Source organism: Olea europaea, chromosome 21 (genome assembly GCF_002742605.1).
Source record: "Olea europaea var. sylvestris chromosome 21, O_europaea_v1, whole genome shotgun sequence".
NCBI lineage: Eukaryota > Viridiplantae > Streptophyta > Magnoliopsida > Lamiales > Oleaceae > Olea > Olea europaea.
In genome coordinates, this window is record NC_036257.1 from 515,284 (window position 1) to 540,242 (window position 24,959).

The 24,959-nt window shown below is 35.1% G+C and overlaps 1 protein-coding gene across 1 annotated transcript; it reads right to left on the minus strand.

Moving 5' to 3' along the window:
• Positions 1-22,251: 22,251 nt before the first annotated feature.
• On the minus strand, positions 22,252-23,073 carry LOC111371014. The gene is made up of 2 exons (XM_022992944.1): positions 22,755-23,073; positions 22,252-22,598 (listed from the first exon to the last, which is right to left on the minus strand). Exons 1-2 carry the CDS (start codon positions 23,071-23,073, stop codon positions 22,252-22,254), a joined length of 666 nt encoding a protein of 221 aa, XP_022848712.1.
• Between the last annotated feature and the right edge of the window lie 1,886 nt (positions 23,074-24,959).

A 24,959-nucleotide genomic window follows, 5' to 3' on the forward strand; every position in this document is an offset into this window, starting at 1 on the left:
GCTGATAACATAGCTTCCTCCCTCATGTTCTGAGGTAACCCATAACTTATTAGCATTGCATTTATCATTTCCTTTAAAATACGTTTTTTTTCGTTCAGTAACACCATTTTGTTGCGGTGAATAAGGAGCGGTGGTTCCATGTATGATTCTATGTTGTGCACAAAATTTAGCAAATGGTACTTCATACTTATCACCTCGATCGCTTCTTAACACTTTAATTTTCTTATTAAGTTGAGTTTCAACTTCATTTTTATAGAGAACAAATTTATCTATAGCTTCATATTTACTTTTTAGCAAATAAACATAATAGTATTTGGTGCTACTGTCAACAAAAGTAATGAAATACTTGTTGCCACCGCTTGTTTGTACAAGATTTAAGTCACATATATCACGTGAATTAAATCAAGTGGTTCTGTGTTCCGTTCAATTGATTTAAACAATAACCTTGTCAATTTTGTTTCAACACAAGTTTCACACTTATGTTTGGAATCAATATGGAACTCGGTTATGGAATTTAAGTTAACTAGTATTCTAAAAGCATCATAACTAACATATCCTAGTCTATCATGCCACAAATTGAAAGACTCAAGCAAATAAGTAGAAGAGTTTGCTTTATTTATTTTTGGTTTAACAACCATTACATTGAGTTTAAACATATCATTGAAAACATAATATTTGCTGACAACATTTCACTTTTCGACAAACTATTAGCAAGAAAATTCAGATTTTTTTTTTCTTTTTCAATTTTTATTTCTAATATAAATATAACAAACAAGTAAACTGAAAAATATGAATCAAGTAAATTGCAAACGTGTAAATCGCTAAATAAATAATCTGCAAGAATAAATTGTGAATATGTAAGTAGAAGATAAATAAATTTTCAACCCGAGATTGCATATACGGTATATTGCATATAAGGTATGCGTAAAAACGGTATCTAAATTACATATACGGCATGTGATAATCCAGTTTCATTAACGCCACTATATTCCAACAAATTTAAAACAGATTCACTCCCTCACTGTAAGTGCTTGAAATTTAATCCGAGCGTCCGTTTCCCAAGATACAACAGTAAAATCTATAGAATCTGAGCCCCACAGATACTACTCCGGCGAACTGACTAGTATCCGAACAATATCACCACAATGACGACGCTGAATAGAAATCGAGATGCAAATAGGAAAAATAGACAGAATATTTTTCTCCTATTTTCATGTGTGTTCTGGAATTGCTGGAGAATAAGAACTTATATCGATAAATCTGCCATTAACTCTATGGCAATAAATATTGGAGTCATTTCAGTTTATGGGAATTTTGGAAGTTTTAGAAACTCAAAAGTGAGTGGAGAAAGCAAGCAAAAAAATTGCAAAACATGGACACTCCAAACGTGTCAATTTTTGCTCCGTTCGGTTTGCCATTTGTGTACGTAGGTCGTGCCCGCACACAAGTTCAAGATCTGAAGGCTATTTCGGTCCGTGATTTGCACTCCCTGCCGTGCAAGTGGAGAGAGCCTCTATGTTACACATGATTACACCCTTCTAATGTGCAACCAACCATATTTAAAGTAGTTCTTGCTTTCATATTTTTCCTATATGGGACAAACTCATTTTTTCCACATAAACCATCTTCTAATGGTCAACTTTGAACTCTAATTTCTCATTCACCTGAGCTTCATTTTTAGAAAATAAATATATAATTTCGATACTCTTACGGAGGAGAACACGGATCAACTTTGATTTTTTAAATTGGACCAATGGGTTCCGTCGAAAAGTGTGTGCCAAAAGTGAGCCATTTACTCATATTTTCCAACATTTTTGACATGCTGTGTCATTTTGAGCATGGGTGGTCTGTCAATTTCGTCATATTAATTTATACATGTTCAGCCGAAACATAAAGAATTGCCTAATTCAAAATTTAAGAACTCCCATTTTTCCAACATCCACTTTGGTGTTTGGTAACTAATCAAGTTTAGGTAGCTTGCACCAAAACAAGAAGAAAGCGTCTAAAATAATAAGTAAAGATGATTGAGAAGAAAAGACGAATGAGAATGAATATAATTAAGGTGAAGTTCCATGCCAAGTGTTTCTTAAAGATGTCGCTGTCATGACATTGACATGAAAAGGATTCTCTATTGTCCCTTTATGAGAGAAGAATGAAAGTACATGCACCAACCAGGGATGAACCCAGGTTATGGGTCAGTAGGGGTGAGATATAATTAAGTAAAAAATAATTTCGAATTAGGCAAGAAAGAATATATTCAAATGTAGTACTTTTTTTACAACTGTTCCTTACGGCTTCTCATGCTTTGAAAACGTCGTATAATAGTCTTGTTATTAATTTCATTAAATATATCTTTTTCAACATAAACAACTAAGCTGTCATTCATACATTAGTCTCCAATCTCATTATGTAGTCGACTCTTTGCAATGTTCATAGCAGAAAATATTCTTTCAACTGTAGCAGTAGCAACCGGAAGAGTTAATCCAAAGTCATAAGCATGTAAACTAGCAGATACACTTTATTTCTTTTAGTCACAACCTGCTTCAGTGCAAGGTCACTAAGTCCCTTCAATTATTTAAACTCCTTGCTAGAGCGCATATCAACAATATAGTTTCGAAGCTGATCATCAAGTTATAATAAGTTTAAGCTAGATTTTTGTCGCTTAATATTGATAGTGGACTCGTTTGATAGATCGTAATTAATAATATATATTAGGCTCGATAAGAACTTAATTTGGATAAGGACAACCCAATTATATATATATATATTGATAGTGGACTCGTTTGATAGATCGTAATTAATAATATATATTAGGCTCGATAAGAACTTAATTTGGATAAGGACAACCCAATTATATATATATATATATATATATACATACACACACTAAAAAAAAATTGGGTCATTGAATTTTGAAGGAATTCCACTTTAATTGTGGCCGCGTGCATTTGATGTATGCGGACCATCCTTGATCACTTGAGTTAGCTAAATTACCATAATCCTAACAAAAAATGATACTAGAAAATTTGAATTAATAGTTAGAAATTAGTAATTTTGTTGTATAAAATAAAGAGTTTAAAAGTCCTGCACTATGAAAATACCTATTGCACATGCTTAATCATCCTCATATTTATTATTGCCACAATCACTTTAGAAAGTTTTCCTAGTTATCCTAATCCTAATAGAATACTTATGGGATGAGTTTGAAGAAATGGTAAATTAATCAGTACTTATCCTGTTGCCAAAAAAAAAAAAAAAAAAAAAAACATTTTTCATAAAAAGAAGTCCATTGCTATTGGAATTCTTCATGAACACGTTTCTACCCACTCCATCTTCATCATTTTAGAATTTCACTTTGTTTATCCCTTGATAACATAGAAATAAAAATATATACATAAATAGATCATATTGCAAGGAAGTAAATCTCAAGCAAAAAGACATAGTGCTCAAACCTTCACATTTTAAAAGAGGTAGACTCAAACCCCGTTTTATTCCACTTCATGTTATATGACATCATGTATAAATGTGATTATATGTTATACGTGGCTCCTTATAAGATTTAAAAATGAGCCGTTGGCGTAGTAGTGCACTAGAAATATGAACTTGGTGGCGTAGTAGTGCACCAAATGTTGGTATGTCGCATGATCATCGATATGCTACTTATTAAAGTTTGAATGACATGAATATATGCTTAAGGTATGATATGTTTTAATTTATGAGTCTATTGAGTATTTCTATGAAACACAAAACCCCCTTAACAATTTCAAAATAAGGCAAACAATGGTAGCTTGAAGGAGAACGGTGGTGCCTTGATGTGAACTCCAAAAGACATCATTTGATTCTTTTTTTTTTTTTTGAATAATTATTTAAATTTTGAATATTTTAATCAGTATCTCCTGAAGGCTTATGGTTGATGTAATTTTTTTATGGTGGTTTATTTAGTTCATTGAATTACTACACTACGATTTAAATATTTTCAGTTTCTAGCCTAAGTTTAAAAATTCACCTGACCTAAATACTTGGAATTTTGGGGCGATTCCAGTTGGAAAAGATATCCATATGAGTTATCTATCTCTAAGATTTAGAATCACGAATTTTGGATCTGCCAAACTCAAGTTATGATCATTTTCCCGAGAGCTGTCAGATTGTGCCCGAGAACAAATAGCTCTGGATTTGAAAACAATTTTGACCAATCTATTGATTGAATTTGTATACGAAATTTTAATTGTAATTTCCCTATGTGTATGATTTCTACAGTTTAAATTTTGTAAATTTTGGACTTCATTTATTTGTCGAATGAGATTTATTTCAAAAAGTCGTACATGCTGAAAATCTAAACTTTCCGAAATAAAATTTCTTTAATTTTGTAATAGGTTCTCTGAAACCTTAATGCTTTTAGTACAAGTTAAATTTCCGCATTTTAAGAAATATTTAGATAGAATGTCTCCAACACGAACTCTAAGTCTATCCTTCTTTTTAAAATTATGGAACCCTTCTTTTACAAAAGCATCACCACCTCCTTGTTCTCCATTGTTTGGTCTGAAAAGATAATAGTATAAGCAAAATGCGGCATTTTTACTTATACTATATTCTAACCAATCACCATATTCGTTTTACCATGTAGGAATGAATTGCCTTGATTTTTTACGTGGAAACACATGACTTTGAGGCTAACTAGACCTCTCTACAAGTATGCTCTTCTTATTTGATCTCGAAGATTAACATTGTAATCTATTATTGGAGTTCTTAATCTAGGATCCATGGGAAGTTGTGGTTGCATCAATATGTTCAACACCTGCTTTCTCTACTCATCATTTTCTTGAAAATTAGTTTCATCATCAATACTTTCTTTGCTTCATCATTTTCTCCACCAGTAGCATCCTCACCACTTGCTTCCTTTGCCTCAACATTTTCTTCAATAGAAATTTCCTCAGTGCGTTGTTTCTTTGCTACTACATTTTCTTCAATAGAAATTTGAGATATTCGTTTAAAATATCTTAACATATCTTCCTACAAATCAAACAAAGCTTGCATATTTAAAATATACCAACAGTGAAATGAAAGTTAAGAGATGAACATCAAGATTTGAAATTCCAAATAGCATGCTCCAAAGCATCTGAACCACTAAGAACACACCCACGATAGCCATCATTACTCATTAAATGCGGCGATAGTTGTGTGTGTGGAAAACTGAACCGCTTCAGCTATCTTTTGCTGGAAAATGTGGAAGACAGCAAATTATTTCAACGCAATAATCAAGGACGCCTTGTATTCCTTAATGACTCAACTAGAATACCTCAAAAGAATTATTATCCTACAGCTTCAGTCAAATTGACGAAGCATATCACTTCGGTTTGGCCACATATAACTTTGGCAGTATTTTGCAAATAAAATAACGAAACAACTTTGGCAAAAATGGACCTCAGCTAAAGAGTAAAAGAAAAACTCACAGTATAACTTCAATGAATAACCTCGATAAGTACCTCAAATGGTTCTTTGTAACTTATAATTTTGAATTCCAATTTTTATATAAATATCTTCAATCGGACTTGAGGGACTATTATTGTAGGTTAAAAGTAACCACCCCTACAAAATTTTTTGTTCTAATACAATACAAAAGTTCATGTATTACAAAAATGATCATATATAGACTTAGGAGACTATTGTTATGCCTCAGGTCCAAGGACCTTACTAAAGGCCACGTCAATGCCATGTGAAGTACTACATATGAACTACTGACAGTTAATAAGATCAAAAATAAAGAAAGGAAATAAGCTGCTCTTTGGCTGAAGTACTACCTTAATCCAAAGCCTATTGGGCTAAAGAACTCCTTTTTCTAACCAAGCCGTAACACATCCGAAGCTCTCTCTCTCTCTCTCTAAGTGGAAGTACATGCCACCTTTAAAGCTAATCTAAAGAATATCTTTAGGAATTATTAATGTAACGTTTGTATTAATAAATGTCAGAAATGCCAGCGTAGTGTGTAGGACGGTTGACCCCTTGTCAATGTAATTAATGTATTGAAAGTGATGTGAGACTCCAGTTGTTGGGGTTGAGGTCACATGGTTCTAATCCAACAGTGACCACGTTAGCCCCAACTTTATAAATAATAGCTTTTGTAACTTATAATGGGATTGTAAAAAATATATGTTAGATCGCACATTTGAATTCTCATAAAAAAACCCTTTTCTTGTTCACTCCACGTTGATATGAGTTTAAATCTCCTTTAGCTTCGAGGAGAATTTTTGATTGTGTTCATTTTCAATTGTTCTCAATCATACCATCGGTGCTAGAACATGTTTGTCTCGTGTTATAGAGCATCACCCATGTTCCATTTTTCTTACGATCGACTATTCAGATTGAATGCTCTAAATTTGCTCATACATACACGAATGGGCCTGACATCTGTTGGTCACGTTGTCATCGCAAAAATGGGGATCAACAAAGTATCCCTATGGGTTCCACACATCCAATAACACCATAATCAAGAATCCATTTAGACATGTTACTAAATTAATACAAACTTATGTCAACTTTTGCACTCGATGTGGGAGAATCCTCTACTTTAACAGCCAGCCAATGGATGGATTCCATAAAATTGGAATGAGTTGAGGATAGTTTGTTGTGATTGGCTTGCATTAGAGTTTCTAGACTTAATTGAGTACGTTCCTCATACAACTTCTAATATTAAGTACGCTCCGGAAGGTCAATCCAAACAAGTCCCAAATTCAAACCGTATAAGAATAGAACTATTTAATCCATCTTATTATACTTTATTGCTCTTATATCCTTTGATATTTAATATTTGTTAGAAAACACAGGTCTTGGGTCGCCCATGTGAGGTGACCCAACCCATAAGATATTATAAAGGTTGGAGTGTTTGAACTTGAAATTCAAACCTTCAACGCCCTATAACCACCCTTAACTCCAATACAACCTCTAATTTTTGTCTAGCATTTTGATTGAGAAAAGGATAGAAAAATGATGAGATTCCTAATGAAAATATCACCAAAATTGAAAAGGTCCTAAAATAACTATTTTGGCATGAAAACACACAAAATAATGCATTTAAATTTTGGATAATAATTCCCTTCTATTATGATGGGATTGAGACCATTGGAGTGCAAGAAAATTATAGATTTTGAGTTTTGAAAAGCAAGGTGATTTGACCATTTAATAGATCTTGGAATTCATCATTCCAAGTATGCATCTTGACCCGAAATTTATGATTATGCATGCTGCGAATTACAACATTGGTATCAGAGCCATAAAAGTTGGTTCCCATGTTGGAATGTGGAAGCGAACTATCCAAAAATTAAAAATTTCTTTAATTTAAAAACAAGATCGTCTATATTTTCATGTGTATATTATATCAAAAATAAAGAAATCGAATTTTTGCCTAAATTCGATGATCAATCTTGAATAAATTTTGAATCATGAACTTCCAGCCTTTTAATTTCAAGCACTTGATGCTTCAAACCTCCAAATCTTCTATGGTATTCTCCAAAGTCAAGACTATACCGATGAGTGGGCATCTTCTTTTAATTAAATTAAGAAATCAATTTTTGAACTGGACAATTGAAAAAAATTCAAGAAAAATAAATTTTTCCTCTCTTTTTTTGTCTAAAAAATTTGAACACCATGGAATTATGTATTATGAATATTGTATTATTTCATTCCATAGGATGTATAGGACTCATCTAATCTCTTTTTGTAGAAATAGAAGAGTTTCAATCCTTATACAATAATAATTCCACATTCAAATGGGAGTTCTAATTAAAATTGAAGTCCAAATCCAATTAGTTTACATTTAATTATATGTGTAGTCCTAGAACTTTAATTACAATTATAATTAAGCTTACGAATTTCGTAGTAATTACAACTAAGTACAAAACTTTATTGCAATTAAAATTAAGCCCAAAACTATTAAAATTACCGTAATTAAGTTCTAACACTTCATGAAGCTACCTAAGGACCTGATCGGACATTTATTATCCACGCTCCAATAATTAGATCATGTCTAGTCGACCCTAAACCACCCAATCTAATCATTAGTCTTTGCTTTTTCCACTAAAGGCAAAAGACTGAACTCTCGGAATATATAAGATCATAGAATCCAATAAATCTGCAATTCTTTCCTCTAACTTGCTGTATATGTATTTTATCTCCCCGAGATTCGATAATTAGGTACGAGCATAAATGACCATTTTGCTCCTTTAATTATTCTCACTAACTTATGTTCCATTTTCTTCAACGGGCCTGTAAACTAATCACAGATGTCGAAGTTTAGCCGTTACTAAACACTGCGCTCAAATTTTAACAGTTTAACAGAAAATACTCAAGTAGTCGCTCTACCCATTTTTCAGGGCGACGGTTCCCAACATGAATTCATGTTCTCTACTCTGCTCATTTTCAAGTTCCAAACTCATCGAGATATTTGAACAATCAAATTGATTTCACCCATTAATGAATCAAAGAATAATTAAAATGGCGAAAAGATATACATAATCCAGTCAAGGGATTTAGATAAAATACACAGCAATCAAGTGAAATTTGATTCTTCACACGGTCATGCTATAGAATTAAATTCGACACGTGGTTTGTTCAATATACTCCAAGTATATTAGTGTCACCTTTAACTATTTCGATGATAAGGACAAATTACAAACTTGAATAGTGAATTAGTCAACACTACAACCTTCCAGTACAAGGTGCTAACCCTTATAAATTGGCTGTGAACAAATTATTTATGATCAGAATATAAGTTGTGTCACACTATCTTCTCAACGCAAATACTTGATGCGAACCCACGTAACAACGATGGCTACGGAACCTATAAGAGATTGATAGGAAACCTAGAAAAGCCAATTAATCGGTTTATGAGTTTGAACCCAAGAAAAGCGAACCAAAAAATTGAACAATAATGGTGATTGAAAGACCCCTTGACTACATGATCAAAGACCCGCACTCGAATTTGAGAACACCACAAGAATGTAATTTTTGATAAGTTCGAAGTGTTCAATGAAGAACAAGAGTTAAAAGCAAATAACCTTGCCATTAAATTTTCTCAAGTAATAATGTAATGTAATGTCTTTACGATCAAAGGAAATAACATATTTATATTAGACTCGAAAAATCCTAAAAATCTATAAGGAGATGGAAACAATTGTCCAAGATTACAATAATTGACTAAAATTAGAATTCAACTAAAATATGGAAACTCGCAAAAAGGGGAAAATTTTTGCCTGAAATTACACTAAATAATCGCATAGTGTAATCCAATGCAGTCACATAGTTCATTTGAAATCCTTCAATTTGGTCCTGAAATAGTCCATGCGATCGCATGCCTTTTATACTATGCGGTCGCATAGTATTAAATTTGAAATTTCTTTTTTCCTGTGCAGAATTTCGTGGTGATTCCGAATTGTACTCATGGGTGAAAATCTAACACCCGAGCTGAAAGTTATGCTTGTTTGAATCCAATGCTTGAATCAAGTTGCTCCAATTTGTTTCGACTCTCGACCCCAATATAGAAGTTGTAATATTTTGTACCACTAGTGATGTTTCATTGATTATGAATTGAACACGTAATCCCATTGCTTGTTTTACCTGCTTTGCCCTCGATCTTGTTATTAGTCCGTCTTCGATTATCAATGGGTCTCGTCTCGTCTCGAGCTCATCTTTGTTGGGCTCGACTCTAGTATCACGTCATCTCCTCCTTCTTCAAAAGAATTCGTCCTTAAATATGCACCTACATCAAAGAGAAAGAGATCAAATACATTAAATGTTGCTGAAACATTGTACTCACCTAGAAGATCTAGCTTGTAAGCATTGCCCTTGATCTTCTCAATAACTTGACATGGATGGTCTCCCCGTGGTTGCAACTTTGACTTCCTTTGCTTTGGAAAGAGCTCCTTTCTGAAATGCACCCAAACCCAATCACCTGGTTCGAATGTGACGCTTTTCTTGCCTTTAGCAATTCTGCTTTTCTTTTATAATCTAAGCTACCACGTTTATTAACAGATAACAGTATTAAATCCAATAGGGTTAGTGGATTAAAACATAAACAATTTCGAAAGGAGAAAATGAAGTAGTAGAATGAACAACTTGATTATAAGAAAACTCAACAAATGTAAACACTCCTCCCAACTTTTCAAATTGTTGTTTATCATCGTGCGTAACAGTTGACTCATAGTCCTATTGACTACCTCAGTTTGTCCATTGGTTTGTGGGTGACAAGTTGTGGAAAATAACAACTTCATGTCTAACTTACTCCACAAAACTCGCCAAAAATAACTTAAAAATTTTACGTCCCTATCCAACACTATACTTTTTGGGACCCCATGCAAACGTACTACTTCCTTAGAGAACAAGTCTACTATATGTATGGCATCGTCGATTTTATGACATGGTATAAAGTGCGTCATTTTACTAAACCTATCTACAATCACAAAATTTGCATCTCGTCCTTTCTTAATCCTATGTAAACCCAATACAAAATCCATTGAGATATTAACCAAAGGTTCACTAGGTGTAGGTAATGGTGCGTATAGTCCTTGAGTTAAAACTATAGACTTGGCTTGTTTGCAAGTTATGTATCGACTACAAATTCTTTCTACGTCACTTTTCTTCTTAGGCCAATAAAAATGCTCACCTAACATCTCTAAGGTCTTTTGTATCCCAAAGTGTCCCCATCAATCTACCACTATGTGTTTTTCTCACTAGTAACTCTCACATTGAACAATTGGGAATACATAATCTATTTTCTCGAAACAAATACCCTTCATGCTTATATTACTTATCTATAGCCCCCTTGTCACATGAATTGTAGATTTCGAAAAAGTCCAAGTAATTTTCATACATATACTTCACATATTCAAAGCCAAGCAATTTAGCACTTGGGCTATGTTTGATAGCCCAATTTTTTCCAGAGAAAAAGGAAAACAAATTCCAACTTCCATTTTTTACCTGTTTGATTGACAAAATTTTCTAGGGAATTGATTTTCCCACTTTGGCTACCACGTTAGCATTTTCTTGGTTTTTATGGCTTTTCAATTCCCACCAAAATGGTGGGAATTGGGTTTCTATGGTTTTTTTTTTTGTATTTTTATTTTTTGCAATTGAAAGAAATTCTAGGAACAATTGTAAAAATGGATATCCCTTAAATTGAGAATTTCCATATAAAATAAAGCCAAACGATCACCAAAAGATAGATGATTTTTGGATACTTTTGGTTTTCTTGGTTTTTTTTTTTTTTTTTTTGTAATGGAAACAAATTCTAAAAAAAATTGTAAAAGAGGATATCCCGTAAATCGACAATTTTCATAAAAAACAAAACCAAACGAACAAGGAAAGAGACTTTTATTTCAACATTTTTCAGGTGAAAAATTATACCAATCAAACACAATAATTGACAATTCCCAATAAAACAATTTTTAGGCAATTCAATCATTGGAATTCGTTTTCTTTTCACCCAAATTCTATCTTTGCAATCAAATGGACCCTAGTGAATTTAGCAATGCATACCTTCAAGAGAAAGCATCTGCCACTATGTTTTCTTTACCTTGCTTGTATCGAATGACGTAGGGAAGTGTCTCAATAAACTCCATCCATCTGACATGCCTCTTGTTCAACTTTCCTTGACCCCGAAAATGCTTCAAGGATTCATGGTCGGTGTGTATCACAAACTCTTTAGTGCATAAATAATGCTGCCAAGTCTTCAACGCCCGAACGAGTGAGTAAGTTCCTTATCATATGTTGGGTAATTTAGTGCAGCTTCACTCAGCTTTTCGTTGAAATAAGCTATAGGCCTCATTTCCTGCATTAACACTGCTCCAATACCTATTCCTAACGCATCGCACTCAATCTCGAATATTTTGTCAAAGTTAGGTAACGCTAAAACAAGTGCTTTACATAATTTATCTTTAATAGTGTTAAATGCATGTTCCTCTTCATCACCCCAATAAAAACCTACGCTCTTTTTTATTACTTTCGTGAGTGGTATAGTGATTGTGCTAAAATCTTTCAAAAATTGCCTATAAAAACTAGCCAACCCATGAAAACTCCTAACTTCGGTTATGCTTTTAGGTGTCGGCCAATCCTTACTAGCTTTAATTTTCTCCTCATCTACTTCTACCCCGTTAGCACTAATAAAAAAACTTAGGAAGACAACTCTTTCCATACAAACGTACATATCTTGAAATTAGTATATAATTGTTCTTTCCTTAACACTACAATCATACATTTTAAATGTTCCACATGCTCAATTAGGTTTTTGCTATAGATTAAAATGTCATCAAAGTAAATCACAACAAACTTTCCTATAAAAGCACAAAACACATGATTCATTATGCGCATAAAAGTGCTTGGTGCATTAGTGAGTCCAAATGACATAACTGACCATTCAAATAACTCATATTTAGTTTTGAATGCAGTTTTCCACTCATCATCTTCCCTTATACGAATTTATTGGTAACCACTCTTAAGATCAATTTTGTTAAAGATACAAGCACCATACAATTCATCCAACATGTCATCTAACATAAGGATATGGTGAGGATACTTTACCATTATGTTATTGATGGCTCTACAGTCTACACACATCCTCCATGATCCATCTTTCTTTGGTACAAGAAGCATTGGTACGGCGCATGAACTTAGGATCTCTCTTACATAACCTTTGCTCATCAACTCCTTTACTTGCCTCTGAAGTTTCTTTGTCTCTTCGGGATTATTCCGGTAAGTTGGTCAATTTAGAATGACAACTCCAGGTATGAAGTCAATCTGGTGCTCAATGCCTCGAATGGGAGCTAATCCACTAGGTATGTCCTCCAGGAATATATCTTCAAATCTTGCAATAAAGATTTAGCCAAACTAGGGAAGGGTGTGCTAGTTTTCTCAAAATTGAGGGGTGTTTCTTTACACAACAATAAAATCAATTCTTTTCTCTCATTTACCGCCCTTCTCAACTCACTCCCTTTTGTAAAAAAATTCACTCGTGATTTTTTCTTTCTCTCGGAAAACTCTCTTTCTTTTCTCTTTTGTGGCTTCTCTATCTTTTTCTCTCTTACAGCCACCTCACTATTTTCTCTCTTACCCACCATCTCATTGTTTTCTCTCTTACCCTCCATCTCATTGTTTTCTCTCTTACCCTCTAATTCATGGTTTTCTCTCATTTTCTCTAATCCTTTTACTCTTCTCTCTTCCTTATTTCTCAATTTGATTTGGTCCTTATATACTTGCGTCGGTGTTAATGGCTCAAGAGTAATGGTCCTTCCATCTTTGATGAAACTGTAGCGATTCTTGTACCCATCGTAAATGGCCTTCCTATCATATTGCCATGATCTTCCCAACAAAATATATCCCGCTTGCATTAGTACCACATCACACACTACTTCATCTCGGTAACTCCCAATTGAATGATTTATTAACACCCTTCTATTAACCCTAACTTCTCAACTTTCATTTAACCATTGTAATTTGTATGGCCTAGGGTGTCTTAACAATGTCAATCCTAACTTCTCTACAAGTGCTATGCTAGCGACGTTTGTGCAACTACCACCATCAATAATTACACTACATACCATATTGTTAACGTGGCATTAAGTATGGAATATGTTTTCCCTTTGTAACTTCAAGTCATCCGCCTTGATGTGGGTCGTAAAAGCTTGCCTTGCGACAAGTAGTTTCCCAACGGTTTCTTCAAAATTTTCTCCATCACTAACCTCCTCCAACGTAGGCATATCTTTTTATTTGCCCACTTTCACTTACCACCTTTCCATTATCCCGCGACACCATTGCCCTTTTGTTTGGGAATTGAGAAGTGATGTGCCCCATCCCAAACGCCTAAAACACTTGATATCCCGACTTCTTGATGGTTGTGACTCCGCTTTGGGTATGGTTTTGCTAGCATTTTTCTCTTTCCCTAATTGCTATTCATTCCTTCCCTTAGGTACAACCCCATCTCCTCGGTTATTATCCCACTTCAATTTCAAAGATGAATTAGAAGTTAAAGACCCCAATGGTTGCCTAGCTGTCCCCTTCCTCTTCAATTGTCTCTCCACTTTCATGGCCACGTGCAACATATCTTCTAACATCACATAATACTGTAACTCTACTACATTAGTAATTTTCTAATTTAACCCATTCAAGAACCTTACCATGTGAGCTTCTGGATCCTCTTCCACATTCGCCCTAATCAATAGTATTTCCATCTCCTTGTGGTAATCCTCCTCACTCTTTGACCCCCAATACAAACTCTACAATTTTTTTTATAGATTTTCCTATAGTAGTGACTAGGACCGAACTGTTTTCTCATGATCAACTTCAACTCATCCCAAGTATTTATTGGTCTCTCCCGATTTCTACGCCGTGAAGTAACCACTTATTGTACATGTGGCTCATATAGAGTGGAACACAGGTCCTAGATCAAATGGACCGGTGCCGACGCGGAGCGGAGTAGAGTAAGAGGAGTGGAGTGCATCGAACGGAACGGAGCAGAGTGACACAACATGTCAAAAATGTTGGAAAAAATGAGTAAATGACTCACTTTTGGCCCACACTTTCATCTCTTTAATATTGCGCATAAAATCCAACAACTGGTATCAGAGCAAGGTTCAGATGGCGAGTTCTTCGATTGCAAAATTTAATGTGGTGAAGTTTGATGAATTTGGGAACTTCAGATTATGGCAGCGAAGGGTGAAGGATTTGTTGGCACAACAAGGGATGGTGAAGGCACTATCTGGGAAGAAACCAGAGGGTACGTTAGATGCCGATTGGGAAGAGCTCGAGGCACGAGTAGTTGGTACAATTCGACTTTATTTGACGGATGAAATCATGTATCATGTCATGGACGTTTTGTCTCCGGTGGAGGTTTGGGAGAAATTGGAGAGTCGTTATATGTTGAAGTCTCTCACGAACATGCTGCATCTAAAGCAGCGACTGTACGGGCTGAAGATGTTGGAGGGTACAGATCTAATTCAACACACTAATGTGTTCAATCAAATCATCAGCAATCTATTGCGATTTGAAATCAAGTTTGATGATGAAGACAAGGCAATGATTTTGTTGTGCTCACTTCCTCATTCGTACGACCATCTGGTAAGCACGTTGACGTGGGGTAAAGAGACTCTCGAATTGGAGGAAGTCATATTAGCCCTGTTAGCCTACAATCAGCGGGAACTACATACTGGTAAAACTTCACAGGGTGAAGGGTTGATCGTAAAGGGCTATCAGGATTGTGGGAGAAGGAAGGACAGGGGAGTTTCTTTTAGAGGGAACACAAGATCAAAATCTAGGAATCAAAATAAAAAAAACGTCAGGTGCTACAAATGCCATCAGATAGGCCATTTTAAGAGAGATTGTCCCAATAAGAAGCAAAGTGATGAAAGGATAGGTGATGGGTCCTCAAACTCAGCTAGTGTTGCAGAAGGAGACTCGAATTCTGGAGATGGAGACATGTTATCAGTCTCTGTAGGTAATTCTATAAAATTAAATAATTGTTGGGTACTTGATTCAGTTTGTTTATATCACATGTGTCCTCATCGAGATTGGTTTCATTCATATCATTCTGGTAATTTTGGATCTGTTCTGATAGGTAATGATGCATTATGTAAGGTAATTGGAATGGGGTCCATAAAATTTAAAATTTTCGATGGTTTGATAAGGACATTGGAAAATGTTAGGCATGTACCTGAGTTGAAAAAGAATCTAATTTCTTTAGTCACTTTAGACACAAATAGTTAATCTTGTAAGTTAGAGTGTGGGGCTCTAACAGTGAAGAAAGGGGCTATAATTGTGATGAAGGGTCAAAAATTAGTAGGAAATATCTACAAACTACTTTGGGATACAGTTGTAGGTAGAGTTGCTACAACAAAATCTGAGTCAGATGACACTCTTCTATGACATATGCGACTGGGGTATATTGGAGAACGTGACATGGTTGAGCTTCACAAGAGGAATTTGTTGAAGGGGATAAAATCATGCAAGCTGGATTTCTGCAAGTTTTGTGTACTTGGAAAATAGTCCAGAGTACAGTTCAAGATGAGAAAGCACAAGACAGAGGGCATTCTTGATTACGTGCACTCAGATGTTTGGGGACCAGTGAGGGAGTTGTCCAAAGGTGGATCTCAGTATTTTATTACTTTCATTGATGATTTCTCTAGAAAAGTTTAGGTATATTTCATGAAGCACAAGTCTGAAGCCTTTGTCAAGTTCAAATTATGGAAAGCAGAAGTAGAGAACCAGATGGGTAGAAAAATTAAGTATATGAGGATAGATAACGGTATAGAGTATACAGATTCACAGTTTCTGAAATTTTGTGAGGAGCATGGTATTTAGCGGCACTATACAATTCGCAAGACACCGTAACAGAATGGTGTAGCGGAAAGGATGAACAGAATAATTGCAGAACGGGCAAGATGTTTGAGGTTGAATGTAGGGCTCTCAAAGAGTTTTTGGGCAGAAGCAGTGAACATGGCATGTTTTGTCATAAACAGATCACCACGTGCAGCACTAGATGGGAAAGTTGCAGAGGAAGTTTGGACAAGTAATGAAGTTGATTATTCTGAATTGAGAGTATTTGGTTGTTCGGCTTATGTGCATGTATCTAGTGATCAACGATCCAAACTTAATCCGAAATCTATAAAATGCATTTTTTTGGGCTATGTAAAAAGTGTAAAGGGATACAAGTTTTGGGATCCAGAGGTAAGGAAGATGGTGATAAGTAGGGATGCAGTATTTGATGAAGCGTTCATGCTTAAAGCTTTTACAGGTAAAGAGAACTCAATTCAGACGAGGGTAGAGGTAAGAGTTAAGTGGTGTAAGTAGAGCTAGACAATGTTAACATAGAAATTAATGCTCAGGGAGCAGATAGTTCTGGGTCAGAGGTGGAGCAGTATCATAGTGTTGCCTTAGATAGACCACGTCGCACTATCAAGCCACCAGCAAAGTATGGATTCGAGGATTCGGTTTCTTATGCACTCATTACTAGCAATAGCGATCCTATAACTTTTTAGGATGCCATTGGTAGTCAGGAGAAAGGTAAATGGATAGAGGCTATGACGGAGGAAGTTGAGTCACTGCATAAAAATGATACTTGGGATTTGGTGGAGCTTCCAGAGGGGAAGAAACAAATAGGGTGTAAGTGGGTGTTCAGAAAGAAAGAAGCAATGTCAGAAAAGGAAGGAGAAAGATACAAGGCTCGATTAGTAGCAAAGGGATATTCACAGAGGAAGGGAGTAGGTTATGATGAAATTTTCTCCCCGATCATTAGACACACCTCCATCAGGACTATTTTGGCAATGGTGGCTAATTTTGATTTCGAGTTAGAGTAGCTGGATGTGAAGATTGCTTTCCTTCATGGTGATTTGGAGGAATAGATTTTCATGGAGCAGCCAGAGGGGTTTTTGGAACTAGGAACAGAGAATCTTGTGTGTAAACTGAAGAAGTCTTTATACGGGCTTAAGCAGTCTCCACGGTAATGGTACAAAAAGTTCGACTCTCATATGATTCAGATTGGCTATAGTTGTTGTGAGTATGATTGTTGTGTTTACTACAGAGTTCTTGAGAATAACTCATATATTTTCTTGATGTTATATGTGGACGACATGCTAATTGCTGCTACTAACATGGATGAGGTAGACAAATTGAAATCTTTGTTGAGCAGTAAGTTTGATATGAAAGACTTGTGACTGGCTAAGAAAATTCTTGACATGGAGATGAATAGAGCTAGGAAAGCCAGAAAATTATGGGCGTCAAATGAAAAAAATTATTTGAAGAAAGTGTTAGAGAGGTTTAGCATGTCAGATGCAAAATCAGTTGCTACACCACTGGCAAATCACTTCAGATTGTCTAATAATTAGTGCCCAAAGAGTGAAGAATAAGTTGCAGAGATGTCAAAGGTACCTTATGCCAGCGTAGTTGGATGCTTAATGTATGCAATGGTGTGTACCAGACCAGATTTAGCACATGCAGTCAGTGTGATTAGTAAATATATGGCTAATTCTGGTAGAGAGCATTGGAGAGCTGTAAAGTGGATTTTCAGGTACTTGAAAGGTACAATGGAGTGTGGGATCATGTTTGAGAGACAACATGGTGATATTTCAGTTCAAGGATATGTAGATGCAGATTATGCAGGGGAATTGGATGACAGAAGGTCCCATACAGGTTATGTTTTCACACTCGCAGGTGGGCCCATATGTTGGAGATCAATGGTGCAGTCACTTGTGGCATTATCTCCAATTGAAGCAGAGTACATGGCGACAACTGAGGCAACCAAGGAATTATTGTGGTTGAAAGGGCTAGTCAGGGAATTTGGGATCAAGCAAGATGTAATGAAGCTGTACTGTAATAGTCAGAGTGCCATCTTCCTAGCGAAGAATCAGATTTATCATGCAAGAGTCAAGCACATTGATGTGAGATTTCATAAGATAAGAGAGTTGGTAACTTCGGGAGAGCTGTTGTTAGAGAAGGTGCATACCTCAGAGAATGCAGCAGACATGATGACAAAGCCAATCACAATGGATAGGTTCAAGCACTGCTTGAACTTGATTAACATCTCTAGGTGTTAGAGAGGATGTGTCCCAACCCATTGGTCCTAGATGGTGTGGTTTTTTCCAAGTTATGTTTTTTCTCCTGTGGGGTGAATATTCGCTAAGGTGGAGATTGTTGTACATGTGGCTCATATAGAGTGGAACATAGGTCCTAGATCAAATGGGCCGATGCCGGTGCGGGGACAATGCCCCGTGGTACGGTACAGGGGTATTTTCTGTACGGGCCTTAAAATCTTATAGGGCCCAGGCTAGTGTTAGTGTAAATAATATGTTGTAACCCTATTTTTCACTACTGAATAAAGAAATCTCCGCTTCACTCTCGTGGACGTTGGCACAGTGCCGAACCACGTAAATTCTTGTGTTGATTTTCTTTTTTATCTCTTTAATATTGCACATAAAATCCAACACCACTTGATCCCGTCTAGTTAGTGCGTACTCAATAAACTCGAGAACTCACTACCATAATCAAACTCTTCACTCCTTTCTTTCCTATGCTCCTGTCTACCGGATCCCCTAGCATTAGATACTTCAACCTTATGTCCCCTACTAAGATTAGCCACCGATGTATCTAACCTTGTCATCCAAGCTTCTTGCTTACCCATCCAAGCTTCCTATCTGTCCATCCTATCCTCAGATCCCCAAGCGCCCTTTCAAACTGTAATATCAAATTGTCCAACTCGTTGTTGTGATTGCCATTTCGACTGGAATTGGAATCTTTCCTTTCAGACATCCTAATTCTAGAAATTTTCTGCCTCATCGGTATTCACTCGAAATCACACAATATGGCTTTTACCCTTTATTATTCTCACTACTTTGCCTTTTACCGCTCAGTGCTTTCTCCAAATGCTTCAATGAACAAGGTGAACTTAAAGAAATTCAAACCCGTGGATTCTCAACCGGATGTGAACAAAGAATATGACTTAAGAAAAGGAATTCGACGATGGAAACTCAAATTGAATAGAAGACTATTAAAATTCAGGAATTAACTGACACGAAATTTAAATTGATGGAAAAGGAATAACGAGACTCGAAAGTTAAAATAAACGTTGTTGGTAGTAAATTGAACACTAACAAAATAATAATAATTTTCCTCTTTTTTTACCTTTAAAAAACAAAAGATCAAACTACCAACAAACCAATAAAATGGGTTTGGATGCTAGAATAGCTCCAAAACAATCTTTAAAAAAAATTGACGATAATTTAATCGAATCAAAAGACTCAAATAATGAAGAACAACGATGACATGGAGAAGGACGAAGAAAACACGAATTAAAATACTCAAACTTTAATGACGCACAAAGAACACGAGGAAATATAAGATAAAATGCAGAAACAAAGATCAAAGACTCAATAAGGAAAAGTAAAAGGATATAACCTGTTAATATGAAGCCTGTGCTCTGATGACAACTGATGCGAACCCACATAATAACGATGGCTACGGAACCCACAGGAGATTGATAGAGAACCCAAAAAAACCCAACAATAACGGTGATTAAAGGATCCCTTGATTACACGATCAAAGACCCACACCCAGATTTGAGAATGCCACAATAATGTAATTCTTGATAAGTTCAAAGTGTTCAATGAAGAACAAGAGTTAAAAACAAATAACCTTGCTATTGAATTTCTCAAGGAATAATGTAATGCAATGTTTTTACAATCAAAGGAAATAATATATTTACACTAGACTCCAAAAACCCTAAAAATCTATAAGAAAACAAAACAACAATCGTGTAACGTCCCAAATATTATCGACTAAAAATTTGGGGTGTTACCGATATCCTTCCATAAACGTGCTTGATACGGAAATATTTTCTTGAGAATTTAAAACCTTTAATTTATTTGAACTCTTAGATACTAAATAAACTAAACATAGTTTCATAAACTTTAGAACATTAAATAGAAACAAAGAAAACACACCAAGTACTCTTAACAAATTTATTTGTGAACATTTCCCTAAAGGTTTTACTTGGAAGTCCGTGCACCACTCACTACCATTCACGTCGACCGCACTGACCTGAAATATTAAAATTTGAAGGAGTGAGTAATTATACTCAGTAGGATATATGCGTCCAAACAATATAATAACTTTTAAAACATGAATTCATAACATTTCATACCATCATCTTGTCATGAACAATCAGTGACCAATCGAATGCTCTAACACATTTGAAAAGACCCGAAGAAGATCTCACATTTCATTTCATTTCATAGGAACCTGGAAGTCAATTAGCATTTTATGAAATAAATCACGTAAAAAAAATTATGATATTGTAAGGACGGAATAACTTGCACATAGTATCCTGCCTTGATTGATAAAAAGAATAATTGTTGGAAGGAAAGTCAGAATTCACGTTCCCAAAACTTTTCGTTGTTGCCGTGTCTATATGCCAAGAAAATTGTCGAAATGAATTATAAAATAAATCATGAGTTAACTAATGATTCCGAGCCAAAAAAAAAAAATTTAATAAATAAATAAAAGTTTGTATACCTTGCGGATTAAAGTTGATTCCCAACTGCACCAAATTCCAAATTGCAAAAGTTGTATATATATAAATGGGCAAAGTCCTTATTTTAAATCTAATGGCATCTAATTAGGTATAAATGGCGTTAACTAGTTAAAAAAAACCAAAAAGAACCGTTTGTTTGTCAATATTTTATTCTATTTACTTATTTAAAATCCTTAAATTAGTCCCACTAATTAAAATATCATTATGCTATTAAATGTTATTATTATAGTAGGGTAGACAAAATTCCTAATATTGAGGCAAAATCTGTTCCATCAAAATAAAATTAGAAAGACCTTCCAATTAATGGGGACACCAAAACAGACATTTCCCTAAATTTTATATTGCAAAGATAACACATGCGTAATCCAATTCCCAATTTGCTAAAATGAATATGGTAAATCATAAATAAAAGAAATAATTACATAAATTACTATTTGATAGTTGATATAAAAAAATTTCATATAAAATCCTCATGATCACTAAATTCAAGATTAAATTTAGAAGAAATCGAAACAATGCTGTTAGTATAACAACGTAATTAAAATTTTAAAATTTGGCATGCATGCATTATATTTAAATGTAACAATTTCTAAAAAAAAATAAAAAAATGGGGCACATGACATCATTGGAACACCTTTTGACCACCCATCACATTAATTTTAACTCACTCCAAAGCTAAATAAAATTGTGCGCCTATTGAAATTAAGTTTAATATGTATGCAGGTAAAACAATTAAATTTATTCTATAAAATATTAAGGGCGCTTCAATCTCCCCTCCTTTAATTAATTTCGTCCACGAAATTATCTTATCTAGGTGAAAAGTCCTAGGACCTTGATCTCCTCTTCTCCAAATTTCTAAAAATTTTCCTTCTTCTCAAAGCATCATATTGTTGCCTAAATGTTTCCCAACCAATCTATTCCTAAGATGAAATTAAAAAAAATAAAAAAATACTTCATCTCTAAAAGTTATATGTTAGCTACCAATTCTAGTCCATTCATCTTGATTGTCCTAGTCATCAATTGATATTAAGCACATTGTCTAATGAGGTAGTAACTTCTAGAATATCAATGGCTTCTTAGCAAATAGTACGAGATTTAGTAATATTATAAAAAAAAGGAATGAGCAGCCCTGCGAATATAGGAACATAAGCAAGTAGTGCAGATATTGATAAGGTAACTGCCGTGATGACTTAATTTTCAGTTTCCTCCTTTTGGGTTAAGGCAAACACTTTGGCTGCTCCCTTTTTGCTTTGTTTGTTCTCCCGCTTTGGTGGAGGTTCATGGCAATTTGTAGCAATATGACCATGTTTTCCACATCGATAGCACACATTCTTTCCATACCAACACTTGCCTCTATGGGTCTTATTGCACTTGACAGAGAGTAAGAACATTATTCGGCTTGCTTGACTCTGCCCACCTTTCAGAACTAGTCCTCTTGTTTTGTCCATTTCCTTTATCCTTGTTCGGCCCATTCCATTTCCTCTTTCCTGAAAATTCAGTGCTTTCTCACATTGTCTGATCAATTTCTGATCAATTTCTAATCAATTTGAAATTGCGTGCGTAAGCTCATTGTAGAACCTGACTATATGTGGTGAATTCATGAGATGCAATGATTCCTTCAATTTCTGGGTGAAGTCCGAGTTCAAACCTTCTAGTTTTCTTTTGTTCTCTATCTATTAGATGTGTCGCGTACCTAGAAAGTTGTTCAAACTTTCTCTCAAGTTGATCAATGCCATCTTTCCCTGCTTAAGTTGCAGAAATTCCGTCTCCTTATGATCTCTTAGGGCTTGTGGGAAGTATTTTTCCATCACCTCCTCTTTGAAACGTGCCCATGTAAGGTTGCTTTGTTGTGTCTCAGTCCTAGTACGTGAAGCGGACTCCCACCAGTGGCTCGTCGCATCCACTAGCATGAACTTCGCACATAAAACCTTTTGGGCATCAATGCAGCTGAGATGCTTAAAGATTCGATCCAAACCCCTTATCCATCCATCGATTGCCAAAGGACCAGCCATCCCGTTAATGGTAAGGGCTTATAATGATGAAACTATTCCACAACTGAGCTTGTGGTGTTGGAGTTAGTCTGTGCATACTGAGGGGGCATCTGTGTTTGCTGCCTACCAAGATCTTGCACAGCTCTCAACAAATTTTTAAACATAGCGATCTTTGTTGGTTGACGTGCCATTTCTTTTAAATCAACTGAATAAATTTCGTCTTAGAAATAGTCAACAACATCTCAATATATTCGAATGAAAAACTCAGTTTCATAAGATTTTAAATCCTAGAATACATGAGGGACGATTGAGAGAATTAAATCATATACAATGAAGAAAACCCACGGATTATTCCAAATACTGATTACATCCATTTTTTTGGACGAGATCATTTATTTAAACTAAAATATATCTAGGTTGCTAGTCTTCATCTTCGCTTGTCCAACCATTTTGAATCCTACGAAGTTTAGGTAGAGGGGCTTCATCATCCAAGGTTATATATGATTCAAGCCCAGATTCCTAGTCAACCTCTAGTTTAGGGTCTAGTTCGAATTCTGGCTCATGCTCTAGTTTTGGCTCTGGTCCTGGTACATACTCTGGTTCGTTTTCTGGCTATGACTCAGATTCATAATTCAGCTTCTCTTTTGGGTCTTCCTCAGGGTCCTCCTCTAGGTCAGGTTCGAGCTCGAGAGTAGAAATCTACCTATCTAAGAAAGTTTCACAGAACAGCTCGAACTCAATTCTTTATGGGTGCTCTAGAGGGTTAGCCTATAGTATTTCGTCCCTAACCACAATGTCCATGTCTCCCCACTGAGGTGGTAGTGTATGGATAAGGTTGTTAATAGCTTGGAGGGGTATAATCTCATGTCCTACCCCTCTTGCTACAGCCCACCTTGCGAAGACTTCCACTACATGTTTAATAAGTGTGTGAGTTGGGTCAGCTTTATAATTTTCATAGGCTTGAATAACTATTGCCCCATGGTTTGTAACAGCTCTACAAGTCGTTGTCTTCCTAGCGATCTCTATAGTTCTTGCCATGTCTGTCACATACACGTCAAGTCCAATTATGCTTAATATTTTATTAGTGATAACATATTGCCTTTTATGCTCGCATATTCATAATGCAGATAATATGAAATATTATACTTCTATCGAAAGTTCATTAAAAGTATGCGATAAAAATAATTCATGAATGGAAGCAAATATATTTAACATCATGCTCGCAAGTCATATTAGAATATAACATTTCATCTCTTGTTGAACATTTCTCGTATTAAATATAAGAATATATATCTCATGCTCAAAATTAAATTTGAATAAAACATATTATATAATACCTTCAGTCCGTCAGATAGTAGTTGATTGGTAAATGCCAGGTGCCAAGATCTTTGTTAAAAATCTTGTTAAAAAAATGTTTCTCGGTCTTTTTTTCTTTTTTAAACTTGGAAAACAAAATTGAAGAAATTTTGAAGCTTCGTACTATGTGTAGATAATGAAACATACAAGAAGCAATTGGAAAATTTTAGCATATTATGCATTAACTCGCAGAAAGTGAATTTTAAAGGATAATTAGTGATTAACCTCCTCCCCCTTTTTTTCTTTCATTTAATCTAGTACAGTTTTGAACTAAAAAAATGCACTACAATTAAATGAACGTGAATACTGTTATAAAAGTGAAGAAAAGAAAAGAGAACAAGGAGAAATCAATAAACTTGTGTGTCTTTTATTATGAACTAAAGCCCTGTATTTATATGGCAGAATTAGGGATAAACAGTAATTATTTCTAGAGCTGCAGGAGTATAATTGTCATTCACCTCTAAACCCTAAAACTTTCCTTTTACAACACTCCCCCTTGAATGACACATTACAAAATATTTGCTTCATTAAAACCTTGTTTGATAAAAACC